Source organism: Aptenodytes forsteri, unplaced genomic scaffold (genome assembly GCF_000699145.1).
Source record: "Aptenodytes forsteri isolate BGI_AS27 unplaced genomic scaffold, ASM69914v1 Scaffold96, whole genome shotgun sequence".
Taxonomy (NCBI): Eukaryota; Metazoa; Chordata; class Aves; order Sphenisciformes; family Spheniscidae; genus Aptenodytes; species Aptenodytes forsteri.
The window spans coordinates 3,329,607-3,348,336 of record NW_008795029.1 but is presented as its reverse complement, the minus strand read 5'-3'; the positions used below and the strand labels follow the sequence as shown (position 1 = coordinate 3,348,336).

At 35.8% G+C, this 18,730-nt stretch overlaps 1 protein-coding gene across 3 annotated transcripts in view; it reads left to right on the top strand.

Annotated features, from left to right (window-relative positions):
- The window catches only part of DCUN1D2 (defective in cullin neddylation 1 domain containing 2), a 25,962-nt gene extending 7,452 nt beyond the window's left edge, over positions 1-18,510 (top strand). For 2 of the 3 annotated variants that reach the window (XM_009276080.1, XM_009276079.2), the window contains exons 4-7: positions 1,286-1,416; positions 14,218-14,300; positions 16,725-16,821; positions 17,561-18,510. In XM_009276080.1, the coding sequence (XP_009274355.1) occupies positions 1,286-1,416; positions 14,218-14,300; positions 16,725-16,821; positions 17,561-17,640 (391 nt within the window). In that variant the 3' untranslated portion in view covers positions 17,641-18,510. The other variant, XM_009276082.2, reaches the window with a different exon arrangement.
- Positions 18,511-18,730: the final 220 nt, after the last annotated feature.

Genomic DNA, 18,730 nt, shown 5'->3' with positions numbered 1-18,730 from the left:
TGGTGGTGTTGGGTTGACGGTTGGACTCGATGATCTTAGAGGTCTTTTCCAACCTCAATGATTCTGTGATTCTATAGGTGAAGATTTGAATGAAGATAAATTCCCTGAGGCTTAGTTCATATAGCGCCTTTAGGATACTTATGGGAAGGAATGATATTTGTCCCTATTGTTAACTAGATCAAGTCTCCATGAAACTGAAGTTCTCAGTTGAAGACTATTGGCAGAATTCTTTCTTTTCTCCACCAGGTACTGCTGGAGGCCAAAAAGGTACTTACTTCTATCTGTACCGTGCCAGACAGTTAAAACTGCATCTGCATTTTACGGATTTTGCTGTAGTTATCCATCCTTTAATAAAATTATTCTTGAATCTTTAGAATTAAAAAAATAAAACGTTTAGCTACTGAGAACTTTCAAATGCAAGATGTTAGTTATGATAACTGCTTCTTTGAAACCTATTTCCTTCTCTTTGACTTTCTAGGTACAATTCAAAATATTGGTAATACCCTATAAACCTTGAATGTTCATTTGATTCCTTGGCATGAGGGAAACCCTTTTTCTTTTAAAATTGCATCTTGTCAGCTCGGGTGCTTTCACTGAAAATGCTGCAGTCTTCTGTTTTTAAGGGATGTATTTCTGTTAGAATCTCAGTAACTTGATTCTATCTTAGCTTACCTGTGGCAGGCTGTTAAACGGTTTGTCAGCCTTCAAGCTATCGTCAAAGGCTCATTTTTTCCCTAGGTTTTATCTGCAAGTGTTCTATGGTGGGGAGAGGATGACTGCAAATAATAGTTCATTTTGTTGGAAAGTCCTCTAATGTTAACTGTAAACATAGTACGCAGCTCTTCATTTAGGTAGAGCAGGGAATAAGTAATGTGTATCTAGATTAAAGCAAAAACCCACACCCTTGTGTTACAACAGCTATAAAAGGGGAAAGGATAGCAGATTTCAGTGAGGTTTATATGTTCTTTAAGAACAGAATAACTTCTATTGTTTGAGTTCATAAACTCATGAAGAGGCTGAGAAAAGAAGTTAAACCACTGAATCCTGTTTGGTTTGTGTACTTAATGGATGCCTATAAATAATGTTCCACTTAAAATTGTTTAGTAAAGACATATGAGTGTTTGTATTTTTAAGAATGCTCTCCAGAAAGATACTCTGTTTTTATCTTAACTACTGTTTTATTTTGCTCTGAAACTAAACCTTAAAAAATAAAAAAAGAGAAGGGGGAATAAAAAAGTAAAAAAATCTTAAATATTTTACAAATAATGTAACCTCTTTTGAACAGGTGTGACACCACAGAAAAACTAAAAGCTTTATTGCCAAGACTGGAACAAGAGCTAAAGGATCCAACAAAGTTCAAAGATTTTTATCAGTTTACTTTTAACTTTGCTAAAAACCCTGGACAAAAAGGTCTAGGTAAGTAGAAAATATCTACAGACAGTGAAGTCAATTCCAAATACTTCCAATAATACAGTTTTCTCACTGATGATTGTATAGTAAATTCATTATTGATTTCTTTCGCTGACTTCTCTTTCCCATCTCTTCTTTAATGTCCCCTTGGTACAGATAATTTAATGGGGTTTTCTGCTAGTATTGACATTCTCTCTCCTCTTGTCAAAGGAAGTTCCTGCGGTTCTTACAGACCTGTCAGAATTTATTTTTTTTTAAAAAGACTGAGCTAGTGAGCTCCTTGTGTTTTCCATTTTGTTCAGAACAACTGAAACAAGATGTCCATATTGGCTTAAAAAGAGGGAGAAAACTCTGGGCAAAAGTTATTGTTCTTCTAAGAATTTTTAGTTTTAGCTCACAATTTTTATGTAAAGTTTAGAAAAAGAGTATTATGGACTTGGTTCAAAGCTAGTGAATAGAAATAGGCATACAGTTTATAAAGTATTAAATTATTATTCTTTATAAAGTTTGAGATTTGTCCCAATCAATGCCTTGTATTGCTGGAGTAAAATTGATACATTATTTAAATTCCAATGGTTTATTCTCTTCAAATCAAAAAAATCTATAGTTTGTGAATAGGTGAAAAAAAATTGCAAAATGAAATCTGATATCCTTTGACATTTATGTCTACTTTCAAAAGAGACTGTGTAGGAAGGAATTAAACTGTTTTGTGTGTAGAATAGCACCGTACCATCATCACTGTTCTCTTTGTGCTGTGGGTAAGAGGAAGTGGGGGTTTTTTAGCATAGCCACTTTAACTCTGTGTCTACATTACTTGGCAAGCACGTTAATACATACTTTTTTCTCAAAAATTGTTGGAAGAGTAGTGAGGTGAAGGAGCAGAATATTGCAGAATATTTTTAGACCTTTTAGACCCTCTCAACTAGAGGCGTCTGTTCTACATCCTTTCTTGGGAATTACTTTGAATACTATCTCTTGCCTTTCCCAGTGTCTTTTTTTTTTTTTTTTTCCTTTTTTGAACTGTTGGCAACTTTTAGCCAGTTTCCGTTTTTCTTTATTTTTTGCAGCAATTTCATTTTTCATTACATGTGTCATTCTTGCATGGGTCATATGCCACCTTTACAGACACAAAAATGAAATAGTCTTGTAGTGGTTCTGTGAGGCTGGTTGGAATTCAAGTCCCTTAGTAGTTGTTCATTTTCTTGCCCCTCCTCATTAAAAAACCTAGTACTTTCAGATTGCGGAAAAGGTAAGTCAGTTACAGCTGAGGTTGGAATTTATGGGATACCTAAAGAAATATTACAAATGGCTTCCTGTTTTAATTGGATCAGTTCCAACGTGAAACTCATGTACTTGGGAAATAGGTCTCAAAAGCTTTTCACCTAAGCCTGTACAAAGAGAGGAGAAGGGAAGGCAGCCCAACCCAGATTATGGAACTGAATGTACTATTTATTTGACGTGAGGAGGAAAAAGGAAACTTACTTGTTTTCCATTACTTCTGTTTGTTTGGTATGGAGGCCCTTTCATTTGTAAGTCTGTCTTCTCTGTTGTGTAAGAATGGTACTTTTTGGCAATAAGATGCCTAAGTGCCTCCTTGCGCTAAGAGTTGTAGTATTAGCAGGAGAAAGTAAGAAGTGCAAAAATTAAAATTAAGCTTAAAATAAACTGTACAAAGAGTTGATTGGAACTGTTGCTGATTTTAGTTTTCAGGAATTTTAATAATTCTGGTAGTACTTACTGTTTCTTAATTTCATGTAGTGCTTAGTTCTTACATGGCAGTATTTTGGTATCATTTTTCGTCAGACTTTTTCTGGTTTTGTTAAGATGATTCTAGATATTAAATAAATATAAGCAGGTGCCACTGCTCTTATTTCAGTGGAGATAGACCATATTTCTGTCTGGTGTGAACTTGGATCACTATAGGTCGAGTAGAAAGAGAGTGCTGAGCAAGCGTATTGACTAATATGACATTTTTGAGTGATTGAGGTCAGTGATGGCTTATGCAAATAAAAATTAACACTGTATAGGTTTGGAGTTGGAATCTTGTCGGGGAATGCCGTTATATTCAGTGGAGCAGAGAGATGGAGGAAAAAAATAAGTTTACAGGTTGGCATTTACAACGTACTGCTTCCTGCTGCAGTTATTCTAAAAGTTATGTTTGTTCTCTTTCAGCAAAAAAGTGTTCAGCAAGGAAAAAAATTCAGTCATTTATCTTACAGGAGTGTCTGTATGAGCTGAGAATTCTAGTTGGTTCAGCTACGTTTAATATAGGCTTAGGTGCTTTTTTTGTTTTGCATCCTCTTCTCTGTACACACTATGTATTTTCTCCTAGAATGAGAAGCTGTCCATCTTCCCCCCGACTCTCCACAACTAACGTAGAAGTGTTTGGTATTTGTGTCCCAAGGACTGTGTGCCCTATTGTCAAGGAGATGCAGGAGTTTATCTCATACATGTACAAAGTCTGTTTCTCTCTTACTAAGTTTGGAGACTTGGCTTAGGATGCTTTTATGAATTCAGTCCAGATAGTTAAACAGAATGTATAATTAGATTTGTTACCAAATGAGCTGGTATAAATCTCCGCCTAGCTCTGTCTAGGTCATCTTAGGGTGTTGACCTCCCCTTGTTCCCCACATGCGCGTTAGATGACATGCAGTGCTACTTAAGTATAGGATGCTGCTAAGCTACTGCCCTAGCTGCTTGCCTTAAAATGTTTCTGGTGGCATGCTCCCATGACAGTGCTTGCCTACTCATTCCCATACGTTCACTTTTGAATTATGACTTGAAGACTAAGAGGTCAGTAAGCTTATGTCAAGTAGGGATAAAAGTGAATGGTTTTAATTAATGAAGTGGAAATAATCAAATGAATTCTTTCCTGACTTTCAATTACAAAATATTTTAATGTGATTTTTCTGGAGTGTGAATTATCCAATGCTTCCTCTTATTACACTCGGAGCTTAAATCACCAAGTCTGGTAGTTGTTGCACTCATTGTTTAGGGGGGTGATCTGTAGGCTAAAAGAATATTGCTTGATTCTCAGGTATACACATGACCTATGAATACACATATTTGAAAACTAAGCAAATTTGACGTAGTGCCAGTGACAAATGGGAAATTCTTATTCTTAGCAGATTGTTAATAAAAACTTTTTATAAAAGAAGACATAATTAAAATGGTCCTTCTGTTGGAGGAGCACTTCAGGCTAAGTGCTAATGCATTTTTTTTTTTTTAACAGAAATAACTCTTGAGAATAGAGCTCGCCAGAAAAATGTCTGATAGGCAAAGACGACTCATTTATGCAATTATTTTTCATGTTTATTATCTTAACATATTGAAACTATAAGAAATTACTGAAATACCTCTAAAATGTCCAAACAGCGATGCTTTGGTTATGAGTCATGTGCATTGCTCTATCAGTATTTTAATGTTTCAGATTACTTTTTTTTTTAAATTTATTCCTGCTGTTTTAAGAAGTGTTAAGCAGCAGTTATTACTTTATTTTTTGCCCCATCTCCCCCTGAAGAACATCAGGAAATACAGTGATTCATGGGTTCCTTTTTAATATGCCAGGTGGTCTTTAAATCTAAAAGATAGAGAAACACTTATATAGTGTATTCCCTTGTGCCAGACAGGATCAACATCTACCAAAACCATTCATCACAGATGTTTTTCTAACCAAATGTTCGGTGATGTGCTAGCAATATATACTAACTTGCCTTTTCAGTTTCAGTAGTTATCAGCAAGGTTTGAGATCTGATTGGCAGTGGTCCTCTGTCTGAAAAAGTTTGGGAGCCACTGCCTTCACATAATATAATCTTAAATTTCCAATGGCAGGTCTCGTACATCTATGTCCGTGCTTGCTCAAACCTATTCTTAGATTTTTTTTTTTTTTTTTTCTCGCATATAACTTAAATCTCTCTTCCTGGATTCTTCAGTTCAATACTTACCCATCCAAAGTAAATATGCAGAATACATGTTTCCTTAGAGTTAGTAACAACTTTTTACAAATTTGGCAACTATGTATGCGTCTTCCCTTAGTCTCTAGACTGAGTAAAACCAATTACCCTGATAAATTTTATTTTCCAACTCTCTGATATTGGAATTGTATCTTCCAACTCTCTTTTCCTTTGCAATCCAATTCATCTAACTTTCTCTTGTCTTGTAGTACCCAAACAAGCTAGATATCTACTATGTGCCTTAAATATTTTGCTCCTTGTTTTACATCCCATTATTAAGTTTGCATATGTTTATAACACTGATACTGTCTGCAGTTTGTGATCTGCTATATTACTGGGTTTCTGCAGAACTGCAATGCACTCAGTTAATTCTGATCTTGTATTTCTGCAGTCGATTATTCCCACTAGCTATATGACTTTGTACTTCTCTTTAATGAAATCTTTCTTACTTCTTTCCAAATGGTTTTCAGATTTGTCCAAATAATTTTGAATTCTAATCCTGTCCTCTACCATGCTACACTTTTTTCAGGCTTTGTATAAGTTGCAGATTTCATAAAAGTTTTTCTTTGTTGTATTATCTGAGTTACTTGAGTATTGGACAGTGTTAGCTACAGGACTGACCCCCTTGGACGAGTTACTTTCTCCCAGTTTGGCAGAGAACCACTGAGGTTCTTCTAGAACCTCCTTTGACCTCTATGAAGTCTCAAAGGTGGTAGGCAGCAGTTTGAAGTTGCTTCAGCATACTGAGATGAATTTCACCATGTCTAGCTTCGCTTTGGACACCAGCGCTTTCGGACTGAATTTCTAGAAGTTGTTTCTGAGATTACTGTCAGTTTTCATTGAACCTTTTTGCCTGGAGCACATCTTTGAAAAAAATCTCTGTGTATCCCAAACATTTCTCTTTCGGGAGGTATCAGCAGGATGCATAGTACCTGTTATTACACCAGCTGCCATTTGTAAGGGAGGGAGTGGAAAGGCACAGAAGCCCTTAGAAGTTTTTTTGGCAATAGAAGAATTTTGGTGATACCTGACACAGTTGTCTTCGCGATGCAGTGGATTTTTCTCCAGGAAAGCGGTCCGGGAGGCAGTGTGTGTGCAGTTTTGTGTTGTATTTATTTTTAGAACAGCCTGTCATCCATTGCTTTTTTAGTTTCTTCTACAGTTCCCCTCAAAACCAATGCAAGAAATTCTGCCTTTATGTAATTAGATGGGAAGAATCGTCTCCAATAAATTAAGTTACATCTATTCTGTCATTCCTGAAAATAGGCACAGAGTTCAGTACACCGATACTCATTCCTAGAAATAGGACTGCCTCTTATAGGAGTCTTTTTTCCACAGTTCATGCAGTGATACTAGGGAATTTTTATTTCTCTTTATATCTGCAGGACTTCTGTCTCTATAGTCTCATCCAACTTGAATGTTTCCATTTGCTTTTATTAGCTTAATATTGTCAAGTAATATGCTTCAGTCTGGACACATGCTGTTTAAAGAAGTAAAAGCAGTACCAGTCCCCCTAGGTGATAGCTTGTGTAAGTAATGAGATGCAGGAGGCAAAAGCATATTGCATAAGATTTACCATGATTTTCTTTAAGCAGAAAATGATGTTCTTGTTAACGTTAGTCAGGACCCAACTGCCAAATGTCTTTCAAATACATCTGAATAAATTTGATTATTATCTAAGAAAAAGATGGATGCTTATAACTGTTAAGACTATTGTTCTCTAAGTGGTGGACAGAATTCGGGGAAAAAAGATAGCAAGGTTTCAACACAGCAGTGCCATCTCAATGGCTGCGTATTGGACCTGGCAGGCATAAAATTTAGATATATAAAACTTCATCTGAGTGTTTTGTATACATTTTGAGGTAATGTAAAAGGTGCAGTTTATTAAGGTCTGATTTGCCAGGAGACTTTTACAAAGAATTATTATGGATAACTGTGGTTCTGTCTGTTTAGTCTGCTCTCTCACGTTCTCGCTACTATATTTAATACAATAAATCTTTGTTTTGCATGGTGCAGATTTGGAGAGGTTTATCTCACCTTCTACTCCCAATTTTTAGGTTTTTCTACTGCAGTCTGAGTGAAATTTTGCATCCTAGCTCTTGGTTGATAAGTGTACTAAAGAATAGGGTTATAGATCTTTTGTCATGTTGTATACAAAGCAGTTCAGGTTTCTAAGGGCACTGTTCAAGCTCAAAACAAGGTCTTAGCTCTTTTTTTTTTTTTTTTTTTAAACCTGATACTTACTGTGAGTCTCTTAATGGGTCTCCCTTTGAGCCCCAACAACACGTGTTCAGGAGATTCCTCATGCTCAGGAGTTTACTACAGTTTGTTTCAGCACCGTGGAGGAACTTAATGCATTCTTTCATGGTCTTCGACTTTCAACATGGAAACAAAAAGCAGATTTGGTCCTTCATCACTCCTTTGTGGTCCCTTCGCCTGCTTGCTGGCTCAAAAGGTTGTGCTTCCTTCTCTCTGCCAGCTTCCTGGGATCAAGCAAGAGATGATACATGAGGAGGGCATTGAGACTTGAATCAAATATTACCTCAAGACCAGAAGAATGACTATCTTTGCATCCGGTATGTGGACTTCAAGGAGGTTGCATCTTCTATGAGCAGATGAGTATAACGTGCTCTTTTTAATTGAAGCAACATCAACTTTGGCTTTCATCATAGCAGTATCTCAAGATTCTTTGAAGAGACACTTAGACATTAGGGAAGGATTTTTTTTTTCTTTTGTTCCCCTCCCCCAACTAGTTATCAAGATTTCCTCCACTTTCAATGAAGAATTCGATTGATCCATTTGTAGGGTGTTTGTAGGAGTGAGTGGATGGAAGAAGTTGAGGGAGTTCAATAAATGAATTTCATGTTTACTTTGGAAGAGGTCTGTAAATGCTGCATTTTAGGTGTTTCAATGGCCTTGGTCTGTGTTTATGGTCCTTGCTTTATTTTTGTTCACATTTTTCTTTCTGAAAATGCCAGCAATTTAAGAGAAGCTTAGTATAGAACAGGGTACTCTGATCAAAAAAGGCCAATAGTAGCAGCAAAAGTGTGGCATAACTGCCAATTCTAGTAATGCCTCATTGATTCTTTTACTCATGTTTGGCTCTTATTTGGGAAATGTATATCCAGTCAACTTTAAGTCATCTGTTGTAGTTTATCTGAATTGTACATGGAGAGATTTGCAGAGACAGAAGGATTTTGAAACTGGCTATGATCAGGTTTATTAGGCTGCACTCAAGTTGATGGTTAGACAGCTATCTTCTTCTAAGCTGAGACAGAGTTAATAAGCACAGTCAGACCCTGCCTAATCCCTGCAGAGCTCTTCTGAAATCCACATGCTGTGCTTCACCACTCTTCCCTGTCCACCACAGGGACTTAACTCTGACACTGTGCATTATACGTCCCCTAACATAGAGCACTGGGAAGCTCTTTGCTTGCGGCTTTGCAGGGGTGAATGGATTCAGCTCAGCTGGATCCTGACTTTAGACACTTCCTGTATTTGTATCATACCCCTTAACTGTTTTTCCCCTTCTCTCTTCCTTCTGTGGGGGAGCTCCTAATTGCAGATAAGGGCTGTTTTGCTCTAAACTTTTGGCAATTTGGTGAAGTGTTTTTAGGTTGAAGCCTGATGGTATTTTCTTGTTATTTTGCTATGTGGATTTTATTTGTTTGTAGAAGAAGAAAACATTCTGATTAGGAAAGAAACTAATTCTTGTGTCCATGTTCTTAGTAATGAGGAGGCCAAAGAAGACTCTTAAAATCATTCAGAGATGAGGAAACAAGGAATCAAGTAACTCACTGAATCTTGCAAGTATTCATTTGATGTTTGTTGGTGAGGTAGTGTGATAATCCAATTGTTGAGATAGGTTGACACCAGTTTTCACTGTTGCCACATCTGCACCAGTTTCGGCACAGCGTCCAGGAATTTTATTGAAACAAAATAATTTTGTGCAATGTCGGGGTTTTTTTAGCTTTACAGAAGTATGATATTTGCCTGTGATCACAGTGAGAAAAGAAGAAGAAAGAGATCAAAGAATATCAAGCAAATGATACTTTAGGGCAAATTATATGACATATATTTTTACAAGGCGATTGAATGATAAAATAGATTTGTCTTGCACCTGTTCAGATTAATTTTTTATGCAGTGTTGGGAACAGGAGAGTTTGTTGGATACTCTTTTGTTTTCAAAGCTATAGAGTAAGTTTTGGTTAAAGCACTGGGGAGAGAAAGCCTCAAACAAAGGGGCTCTTGGCTCTGAAATTTTCTTTTCCAAAACCTTCCCCCGCCTCTTATTAACTGGTCTAATAAAAGTAACTTTTTCCTCCTACAAGCTTTGTTACATTCTTTACTAATTTGTTGGTTTGTGTCTGTAGATGGGCTGGGTAAGGCTGATGCATCCTGTTATTTTGAGGGAAAAAAAAATGCTGCCCATGTAGTTTGAGAGAGTACTCTTTAAATGAGTTTTACATTGGTGAGCACTGACACTTATAACAACCAAAGCAAAGTCTCCTAGAGATGACATATATAGTAGCAAAGCTTTACAATATTGGTAACAAGATTTCAATAAAGGACCAAAGTCTCCTAGAGATAACATATATAGTAGCAAAGCTTTACAATATTGGTAACAAGATTAAACATCAATAAAGGAAGAAAAAGGCAATACTGGGACAATCTGTTAATCTCAAAAGATGAAATTAAAATAAATTATTTTTTTCCAAGCTCTAAAACATGATAGACTCTACCATCATAATGTACAGAAGCTAGTTAATATGCTAACTAGGGATTATGAGGGCAACAGTGGCTAATATTAAAGTATTCTTATAAATAACTTAAAGATTTTAAAATGTCATTAGGAGGCCAATGTAATGCCTTTAGCTTTTTTTTCTTTAAGTTTATATTAATTTATGTGCCTTTAGCTTTTTTTTCTTTTAAGTTATATCAGTAATTTAGGTGAATTAGTTTTAATATTCTGACAGCTTCAGACATGACTGCATGAACAGCTCTGTTGGTAGAGCAGTCTGAGAGCTGGAAAGCTCTGTTTGGCAGAGGATGACAAGTAAGTGCTGCAGTCCCAGAGTGCTGTTTTGGCACAGCAGGTCTAAATGAACTTCATTTCATGTTCCTCATAAATCCTACTCTCCAGCCAATTCCTTGCTATCTGTTGATTTATCTTTCTGTTTTCTCACTTTCTTGATTACTTGTGTGCAATGACTTCATTGTCCTTGTCCAAAATCATAGCAAAGGGATGAGGAACTTAATTTGATTTTTTTTTTAATTCATGCAAGAATCTGGTAATGGTTTTTTGGTTTGGTTTTTTTTGTTAGCAAGATGATAAGCATTTGATCAAATCTTGAAAGTAGACACAGGCTGTCTAACTGATAATGTATTTCTCCTGCATTAATTGTGCTAATTTGTTATCACTTCAAGCTTTCTGTTCAATCAGGGTAGAAGAGGCTGAGGGTTTTTTAAAAACAATTTTAGAATGAGGCTTTAATGTTTCAGAATAGATCATACTGCATGCAAATGCTTCACTTCTGATTGTGAAAAGCTGATTGTTTAATTCAAAAGTGTAAAGAACTCCTTTTAAAATATACTAAAACATGTTTACTATAATAAATGTTATTTAGCAAAATAATGTTTAAAATCATTTAAACTTTGTTTTACTAACCTTTTCCTCCTTCTTGAACTTGTTTTACTTAAATATATACTTAAATATATAAGTATATATTCTTAAAATTATTTTAGTAATTTTAGTTTTAATAATTTTGTATTGGTAATTGATTATCACTTTTAGGTGACTCAGTTGTTGGGGTTTTACTACAGAAGGCTTTATAGATGCTGTATGTAGCCACAACTAGGCTAGATATCCAGAAAGCTGAATATCTAGATATTGAAGCTTTGTTTCAGTGTATGTGAAAACTTTGGACTATAAAGCCATTATACTGAAGGGGCTGCATGACATACAACACTCGCTAGATATTGACGCTGAAAATATTTTGAGGTGAAGGGAAAGCTCAAACCGTTGTATAATGTACAGTATATGATGTGGTATTTTTATGATGTTCTTTAAACATTAACAATTTAGCAATTTTATGTTTTGGTTATGAACATAGATGTTTGCAATGAAGTCTCTTCTAAACTGGTCCTTGCTTAGGCATTAGTTTCCAGAGATTCATGCATCTGTCTTTTCCTTCCTGTTTATAAAACTTGCATTATTAGTCTATAATGTGGGAAGCATATTTTTTGGTACAAAACCAGTGTATTTTTGTAATTGTAGTTTGATTTTATTTTATTTGTAATGGTGCCTTCATATCTATGCAGCATTGAAATAGGTATTCCTAAGACTGCCTAAGAAATCCATGCCTTGCAAAAGCATCTTCTTGTGGGGATGCAGAACTCCCATGGCATAAGGCCTTTTTTTTTTTTTTTAATCTTTTAGTGCTGCACTAATTGTAGCGGATACACAAACTCCACATCATTACCGTTTATTGATACTACTATCAGCATCCTAATGTAGAACTGGAACTCTTTGTAATTAGGTCTTCCCTTTAAAGCAGAAAAATGCTCTTTTCTGTCCTTCAGTGCTAAATTTTTCAATCTAGGTAGGGAACTGTCTTCAAACAAAAGCGTAGCCATATCCCCTGAGAATGTAGCACCCCTGAAGGCCTAGTTTTCTCAAATACTTTAAGATTGCATAAACTGATACCGCTACCAAAAGTGATAGTCCCATCTAGTCCTTTTGTTCAAATATCTCTTGTGTTAGTTCATGAGTTTGTGTGATCGCAGTGAACCAGGTGAGGAAGATTTACTTTCTTAATTTTTTTTTCCTTTGAGCTAATTTTAACCAAGATCAGGACTTCCCTCTGTGTGCTTAATGGGGAGAGCAGCTCCAGCATGGACTGGTTTCGGCCACTACAGAGCGGCATCCTCAGCAGGATAAGCTTTTGTTGTACATTATAGGAAATAATTCCTGTATCTTTGCGCAGGAGAATCGATGTGCACACACATGTAATGTACCCCTCAAGTATCAACTTAATTAAGATAGTCTTTCACATGCATTGTGTTAAATACAGTTTTGCAATAATCAAGTTCACCTTAACTTAATAGTAAATTTGACACATACCCAAATAAACCAAGGAAGTGTGGCCTCTTCTTTCCCTTTTAACTTTTTTGTGGCACCTTTCACCATCCTTGTTTGCTTGCCTGTACCTTCTGCCTTTTTCCAGGGAATATTTCATCAGAAGTATAACAACTCTTCTGCTATTAAAGTGTTTTTTCTTCAAAGTGCATTTTGCTTAATGTTGTCACGTGATAGATTTGCAAGGTTGGCTTGGAAAGGTTGAGTCTTCGTAATGAAGCCTGAGTGAATGGGATCAAAGCCAGTCACTTCACCGTGAAGTTTAGAAACCCTTAAGTTTCTCCCTTCCCATTTCTTTTGCTTTTCATTTGGGATAACAGATATGAATAATTAATCTGCATATCTAAACAGCAAGTAAATGCTATCAACTATTCTCTTCTACTTATTTTCTGTGAAAAGTGAGCATGGTGGCAAAGACAGGAAGGACTGAAGGAACTTTATTAGGGCATAAAGCAAGTACTGTACTGAAAAGCACTCCGATCATAGTAAACAAACACCGGCAGCCCTGTCTGGCTGGTAGCTAGGTACAAGGATACTGCATTTCTCTACAACTTAACTATTGCACTTTGTCTGGGCCCCAGCCTTCTATGATACAGACTCTAGGGAACTGGCTATGTTAAAATCTGGAACATCTCTTTCAGACTTGAAACTTGATTTCAGGTGGCAGGGTGTCCTTTGGTTTGTAATGTGATATGTACAGTTTAAAATACCATGCTCCTTTCTTGTAGGCAGAGGTCAAGCTTCCATCTTATCTGCTATGACAATACTTTCTATTAAGTTTCATATTTTGTTTATATTTACTTTACACTGAAAGCACAAACTGAAATCTTCTTGTAGTTTAAGAAAGGCTGTGCTTTATTCTGTGGTTGCACAGCAGTGTGCATACATTTAGTGCTGTTACCTGTGGGACCAAGCACAGAAGCCATTAGCTATTGTGAATTGCTGAGAATGAAAACAGGCCTTCAAGAAAACATCCTTTCTACCCTTGTGCCGCATCTAATATTGCTCCTACTTTTCCGCTTGAATGTGTGGCAGTGCAGCATCCTCCTGTTGGTATGCACGAGCTGAGCTCTGCTCTCAGATCAATGGTCATGGTGCAGAATAAGGGCTGCTTTCTTGGACTTATGTTTTCAGTATTGGGTGTAGGTGTTTGTCGGCTAAACGATTCCAGAAGAAGAGAATTATTGCTGTAAGGGGTGCTGTAGAATTATCATGTACCAGACAAATCTTTTTTTTAATCCCCTCGTGTCCTTAAATTCCCTTTAAAGTCAAGTATGTCTAAAATGCAATAAATTAACAGGAATTGGCACCTGCAGACTTAAATGTTTGGGTTTCTATCAATATTTGCTGTGTTTGTGTGTATCTTTTTTTCTTTTTTTTTTTTTTTTTAATTTGTAGACAGAGTTATTGATAGCTATTTTGTTCTGTTTCTGTAGATTGAAAGTAGCTTTAATCCGGCACTGCTGGATGGTGACAAAAAGATTTTAGTCTTTATGACTGCAGTATTCAATATACAATTTATACCATTACTGCTTGTCTTCTGCCTTTCGGGTCAGTGAGAGTAGAAAACAGTTCCTTATAATTTTTGTGGTGATTTTAAAAGAATGTTATTCATTTGTATCATAATATACTGGATGTAGCATAAATTGTTTAACCATAAGAGTTTTATTGCATACAATGTGCTGTAATATTTACATGTTGTTTTGTCTGTTGCAGATCTAGAAATGGCAATTGCATATTGGAATTTAGTCTTGTCAGGAAGGTTTAAATTTCTAGATCTTTGGAATAAATTTTTGTTGGTAAGTACGTACTGTATTCCTTCCTGACTATCTTAGTCCACAGTAGTCTGGCTTGTAGGCTGTGTGCTTACAATAGAGAAAAAGACAGGACGTCTGAATACTTCCTTTGAACTCTTTCCTTTTTGAAAACTGATATAAAATAGTCTTAAATCAAGCCAAATTAAATCTTCTCTATATAATTTTCTAATTGCAAAGAACGCAAAAAGATGTAGCAAAGCAATAGAGCATTCTGCTTCCTTGATCCTGTATCCTCCTACTTATGAAGGCTTCTGCATGAAATGAAGCCATGATTGTAGATTGAACCTACGTTGTCTTTATTCTCAAGACAGCTGTGATTATTGTCAACCATGTATTTTACCATGCTCTGCCTTTTGTAGTATTAATGCATAAACTCAGTCTTTTTTAACTATCAATTCTGTTATGACTGACTTAACCTGAGAGACTTTTCTTTTTAAGCGAAAGTTCTTGTCTGAGTAATTATTTTGACTCAGTGTTTAGATAATAGTTGTGAACTGATCTTGACAGTTTTCTATTCCCACTGCAATTCTGTGGGCAGTGAGGTAAAGATGCATAAATTAAACTTCAGAAATTGCAAAATATTCTTATTAAAGACCTGATTCATTCATCCATGTTTCTACATTTGCATTTCTATGTACTTGCAAAGAAAATACCTTATATAATGTTACATAATGTATAATTTATCTTGATTTTTTTTTTCAATTTATCTTTTTATCTGTAGTTCAGGAGAATTAAGAAGTCTTTCTGCATTTTGTCTCATAATCACCAATGCTTAATAGGGAAAGTGTATACTTTTTTGCAATATTTTCTGAAGTTTTTTTCTAAATTTTTGGACAGTATACTTATTCACTGAATAATGTACCAGTTTCATCAAGAGAACTTGTGAAAACATTTCGCATTTTAACTGCCTTAATACACTTAACACATCCAAATTCCGATCTATAGAAGTAACTGAAGAAATGTCCTAATGTTTTTTTCCCACTTGGCTATGTGTTCAAGTTTGTTGCAACAGACAGTTCTCAAATACCTAACTTCAAGAAATAATCTAGATGATCTGGTATAAAGTGTCTTGCTTTGCTACAAATATTTAACCTGAATGTTTACTTTAGAAGAAGTGTTTAGATTAAAAAAATTCAACCTAAGAAAGAAGCAACTTAGGACTCTTTAGGATGAGGGGTTTTTTTTGTTTGTGTTTTGTTTGTTTTAAGGAACCTTTTCCAGAAGTTATGTTTGCTTGTCATATTTTTTGCAGTCAAGATACGACATTTGGCTTGAGTGAGAGGACATGTTTGCTGTTGTTTTGGACATCAACTTCATTTTGATCAAGTTCCAGATTTTTGAAATGCAGTTTGTTCTTCTCAATACTTCAGAGTATTGCTGCTTAAAAAAAAAAAAACCCAACCAACTAAACAAAAAAACCCACAACACAAAACCAAAACCACAAAAAAACCCAACCCTTCACCGATTAAGTCTTTTCGTGCAGTTGCAACTTTTCTCTGCAAACCAGAACTAGGTGTTGAAATTTAATTCCCTATTACTCACCCCTGCTATCTTCAGGTAACACAGCAGTATCACCAGATGAAGGGAGATGTGAATGGTCTGACTTGATCCTACAGCTCACAACTGCTTAGTAGTTGTGTTTCCCCACACACTCTCTCTTCTTGGGAGTGTTTATTTTAAAAGCTGAGAGAACGCTGATTGGGACTGAAGTTTTTGGAGTGCTGCTCAAACTGGCCAGGGTGGCAACTAGGACTTGTGAATGGGGTGATGCAGAAAGAGCGTACTTGAAATCGGACAAGAGGTGGTAGTGGAGAATAGGGCAGACTGGGAAAAAGGAGACTGGACAGAAGTGGAGCAAATGCAGGTAGTGCATTATGGTGAAGGAGAGAACAGCTGAAGAGAGGCCGAGATGACGGATCCGGAAGGTAGTCTGGGAGTAAGTGGGAAGAGCGAAGGTGCAACTGTAACCAACAGGTTGAAAGAGAGACTGGGTAGGTGTGAGTAAAAAGGGATAAGGAAAAAAGGCCTCAAGTTGAAGTGGCAGAATGCTAACCTGTGGCTGCACAGTTTCAAAACCTGGAATGGATGCCATTAAGTAGAAGTATAAAGTGCATTTGGTTTATTCTTTTCCATAACAAGTTAGGAACACATACCCTAAAAGCAGAATGGAAGAAATAAATGACTATCAAAGACGACTTATACTTTTTTGCCGCCTTCAGTTGTAATTTATTTTGTAGCTTTCTTTGGAAGCTCTGAGCTTCATTTAAAAAAAACAAAAGAGAGAGAGAGAGAAGAAGAAGAAATACTTGTAAAACATGTATTTCTGTATATGTCAGTATATCAAAATACTACTGTGGAATTTGAAAATAGTTTGGATTGAACAGTACCATTTTTCCTCCTTTATAGGAACATCATAAAAGATCAATTCCAAAAGATACTTGGAATCTTTTGTTAGACTTTGGAAATATGATTGCAGATGATATGTCCAACTATGATGAAGAAGGTAAGCAGTACTTGAATCTCTTTAAAAATTGGTACAGCAGAATTAAAATATTGCTATAAACAAACGACAGAACATGCTGCTACCTTCTGTCTTAATTTGTTTACCCTTAGAGGTTTAGCTGCAAATATAGTCATACTTGTTGCCAAAACAGTAAAGATAAGAAGGTTAACTAGTTTGCTGTAGTATGTAAATAAAAGTAAAGATACTGTCACACCATGATATAGCGCACGCTATTTGAACCCGTTATGCTGCAAGAGTCTCAGTGAAACTGTACTTTTTGTACAAAAGTGCTGCTAACTGCAAGGAAATACATCATTCTTCTATTTGCAAGAATGTCTACGTGAGCATTTTTTTTACGAACCTAAAAGCAATTTACACTCTGTTACTAATCCTGCAAATCCTATTTTGGAATGACTGTGTACAGAAATACTTCCTAAGTTATGAATGGCTCTAATAGGAATGCCATGGTTTTGCTATCAACTAATGTTTATAAACTTTGTAGCGTGGATTATGCTTTAAATATGTTTTGTTTGTACTAAGAACTATTGCTGTAAGAAGAGATTCAAATGTTTAATTTATTAGTTAGGCGCTTTTTTCCAAGTGTTTATCGTATCGTGTGTTAAAGCCAGACTAGGGCAGAAATGTCAAAGTGAGCTTCTGATCCTTTGTATTTAGAGACTACACCCATTTGTTGCTAATAATGATACATTAATTTCTGAATTGCTTGACTTCTCTTTAGGAGCGTGGCCTGTTCTTATAGATGATTTTGTGGAATATGCACGACCAGTAGTCACAGGAGGAAAACGTAAAACTTCCTAACCCCAGGCTTGTCAATATGGACTAAAAGTGCGCTCTGAACTGCATTAGGTAATGAAGATTTGTTGACTGATAACTGCGCATTGTTGCTGGTTTCAGTGGTCGTGATGACATTCTGCAGACAAAACTGAAATTCTTCCTTTCTGCCTAAAGAAAATGATGGCTGACTTGTGGACACTTCAAGAACAAACTCAGAAGATAGTCCAGGCTGTTTGTAGGCTATTGGCTTCAATTATTGTACTGGTTGTATCATATAGGATGTAGATTTTTGCATGATTTTATACTTCGGAGAAGTTTAACTAGAGGCCATTTTATTACAGTTTTGACAGCACAGCATGCAATTCAGTTCGTGATCCAAAGTGAACACCAGCAGTTACATAAATAAAACTGTATTATATTGTACTTATATTAAAAGCAGTATTTGTGGTATATAAATTAAATCCCTAAATAAAACTTATGCAGTATGTTGTATTTTTATAAAAGTTAGCTCCGTGGATCTGTCCTAATACAGAATTGTAACAAAACAAAAAAAATTATGCTTTTTTTTACTTGTTGCCAAAATTTTAAATTTGTATTTTTAAGTCTTAGATGTATAGATTGATTACATCCAGCCTTTTGTTTTCTCCCAGTGAGATTAACTTCCTCATTATTGAAGTGCTTGGACATGTAACAGTAGCGTTGCTGAGGAAGGGCTGCTGCTCTATGCCATGTTGCAACTCCAGCTTTTTTTATTAACCATTTTAAAGTTCGCATTAAACAACCAAAGATGCTTTTATAATTCCTGTTTGATTATCGTAATTCGTTTAGTCTTCAATTATGTGTTTTATTTACTTTATTTTAAATCATGAACTGGTGGAATATAACTTTTAGTTTTATTTGTAGCCTGAAACATACGGTAATTTCTAGCTAAATGCAGCGTAGTTATAAATGCAATTCCTGGCACTTCTCACAGAAAATAAATGTGAATAAGCCCGAAGACTTAACTAGTTGGCTTCCACTTTGGAGAAATAGTTAGGGGTAAGGAGACATTACATTAATGATGATGAGCATTTATGCCTCTGGATGTATTGTGCATTCAGTAACATCTATTTAA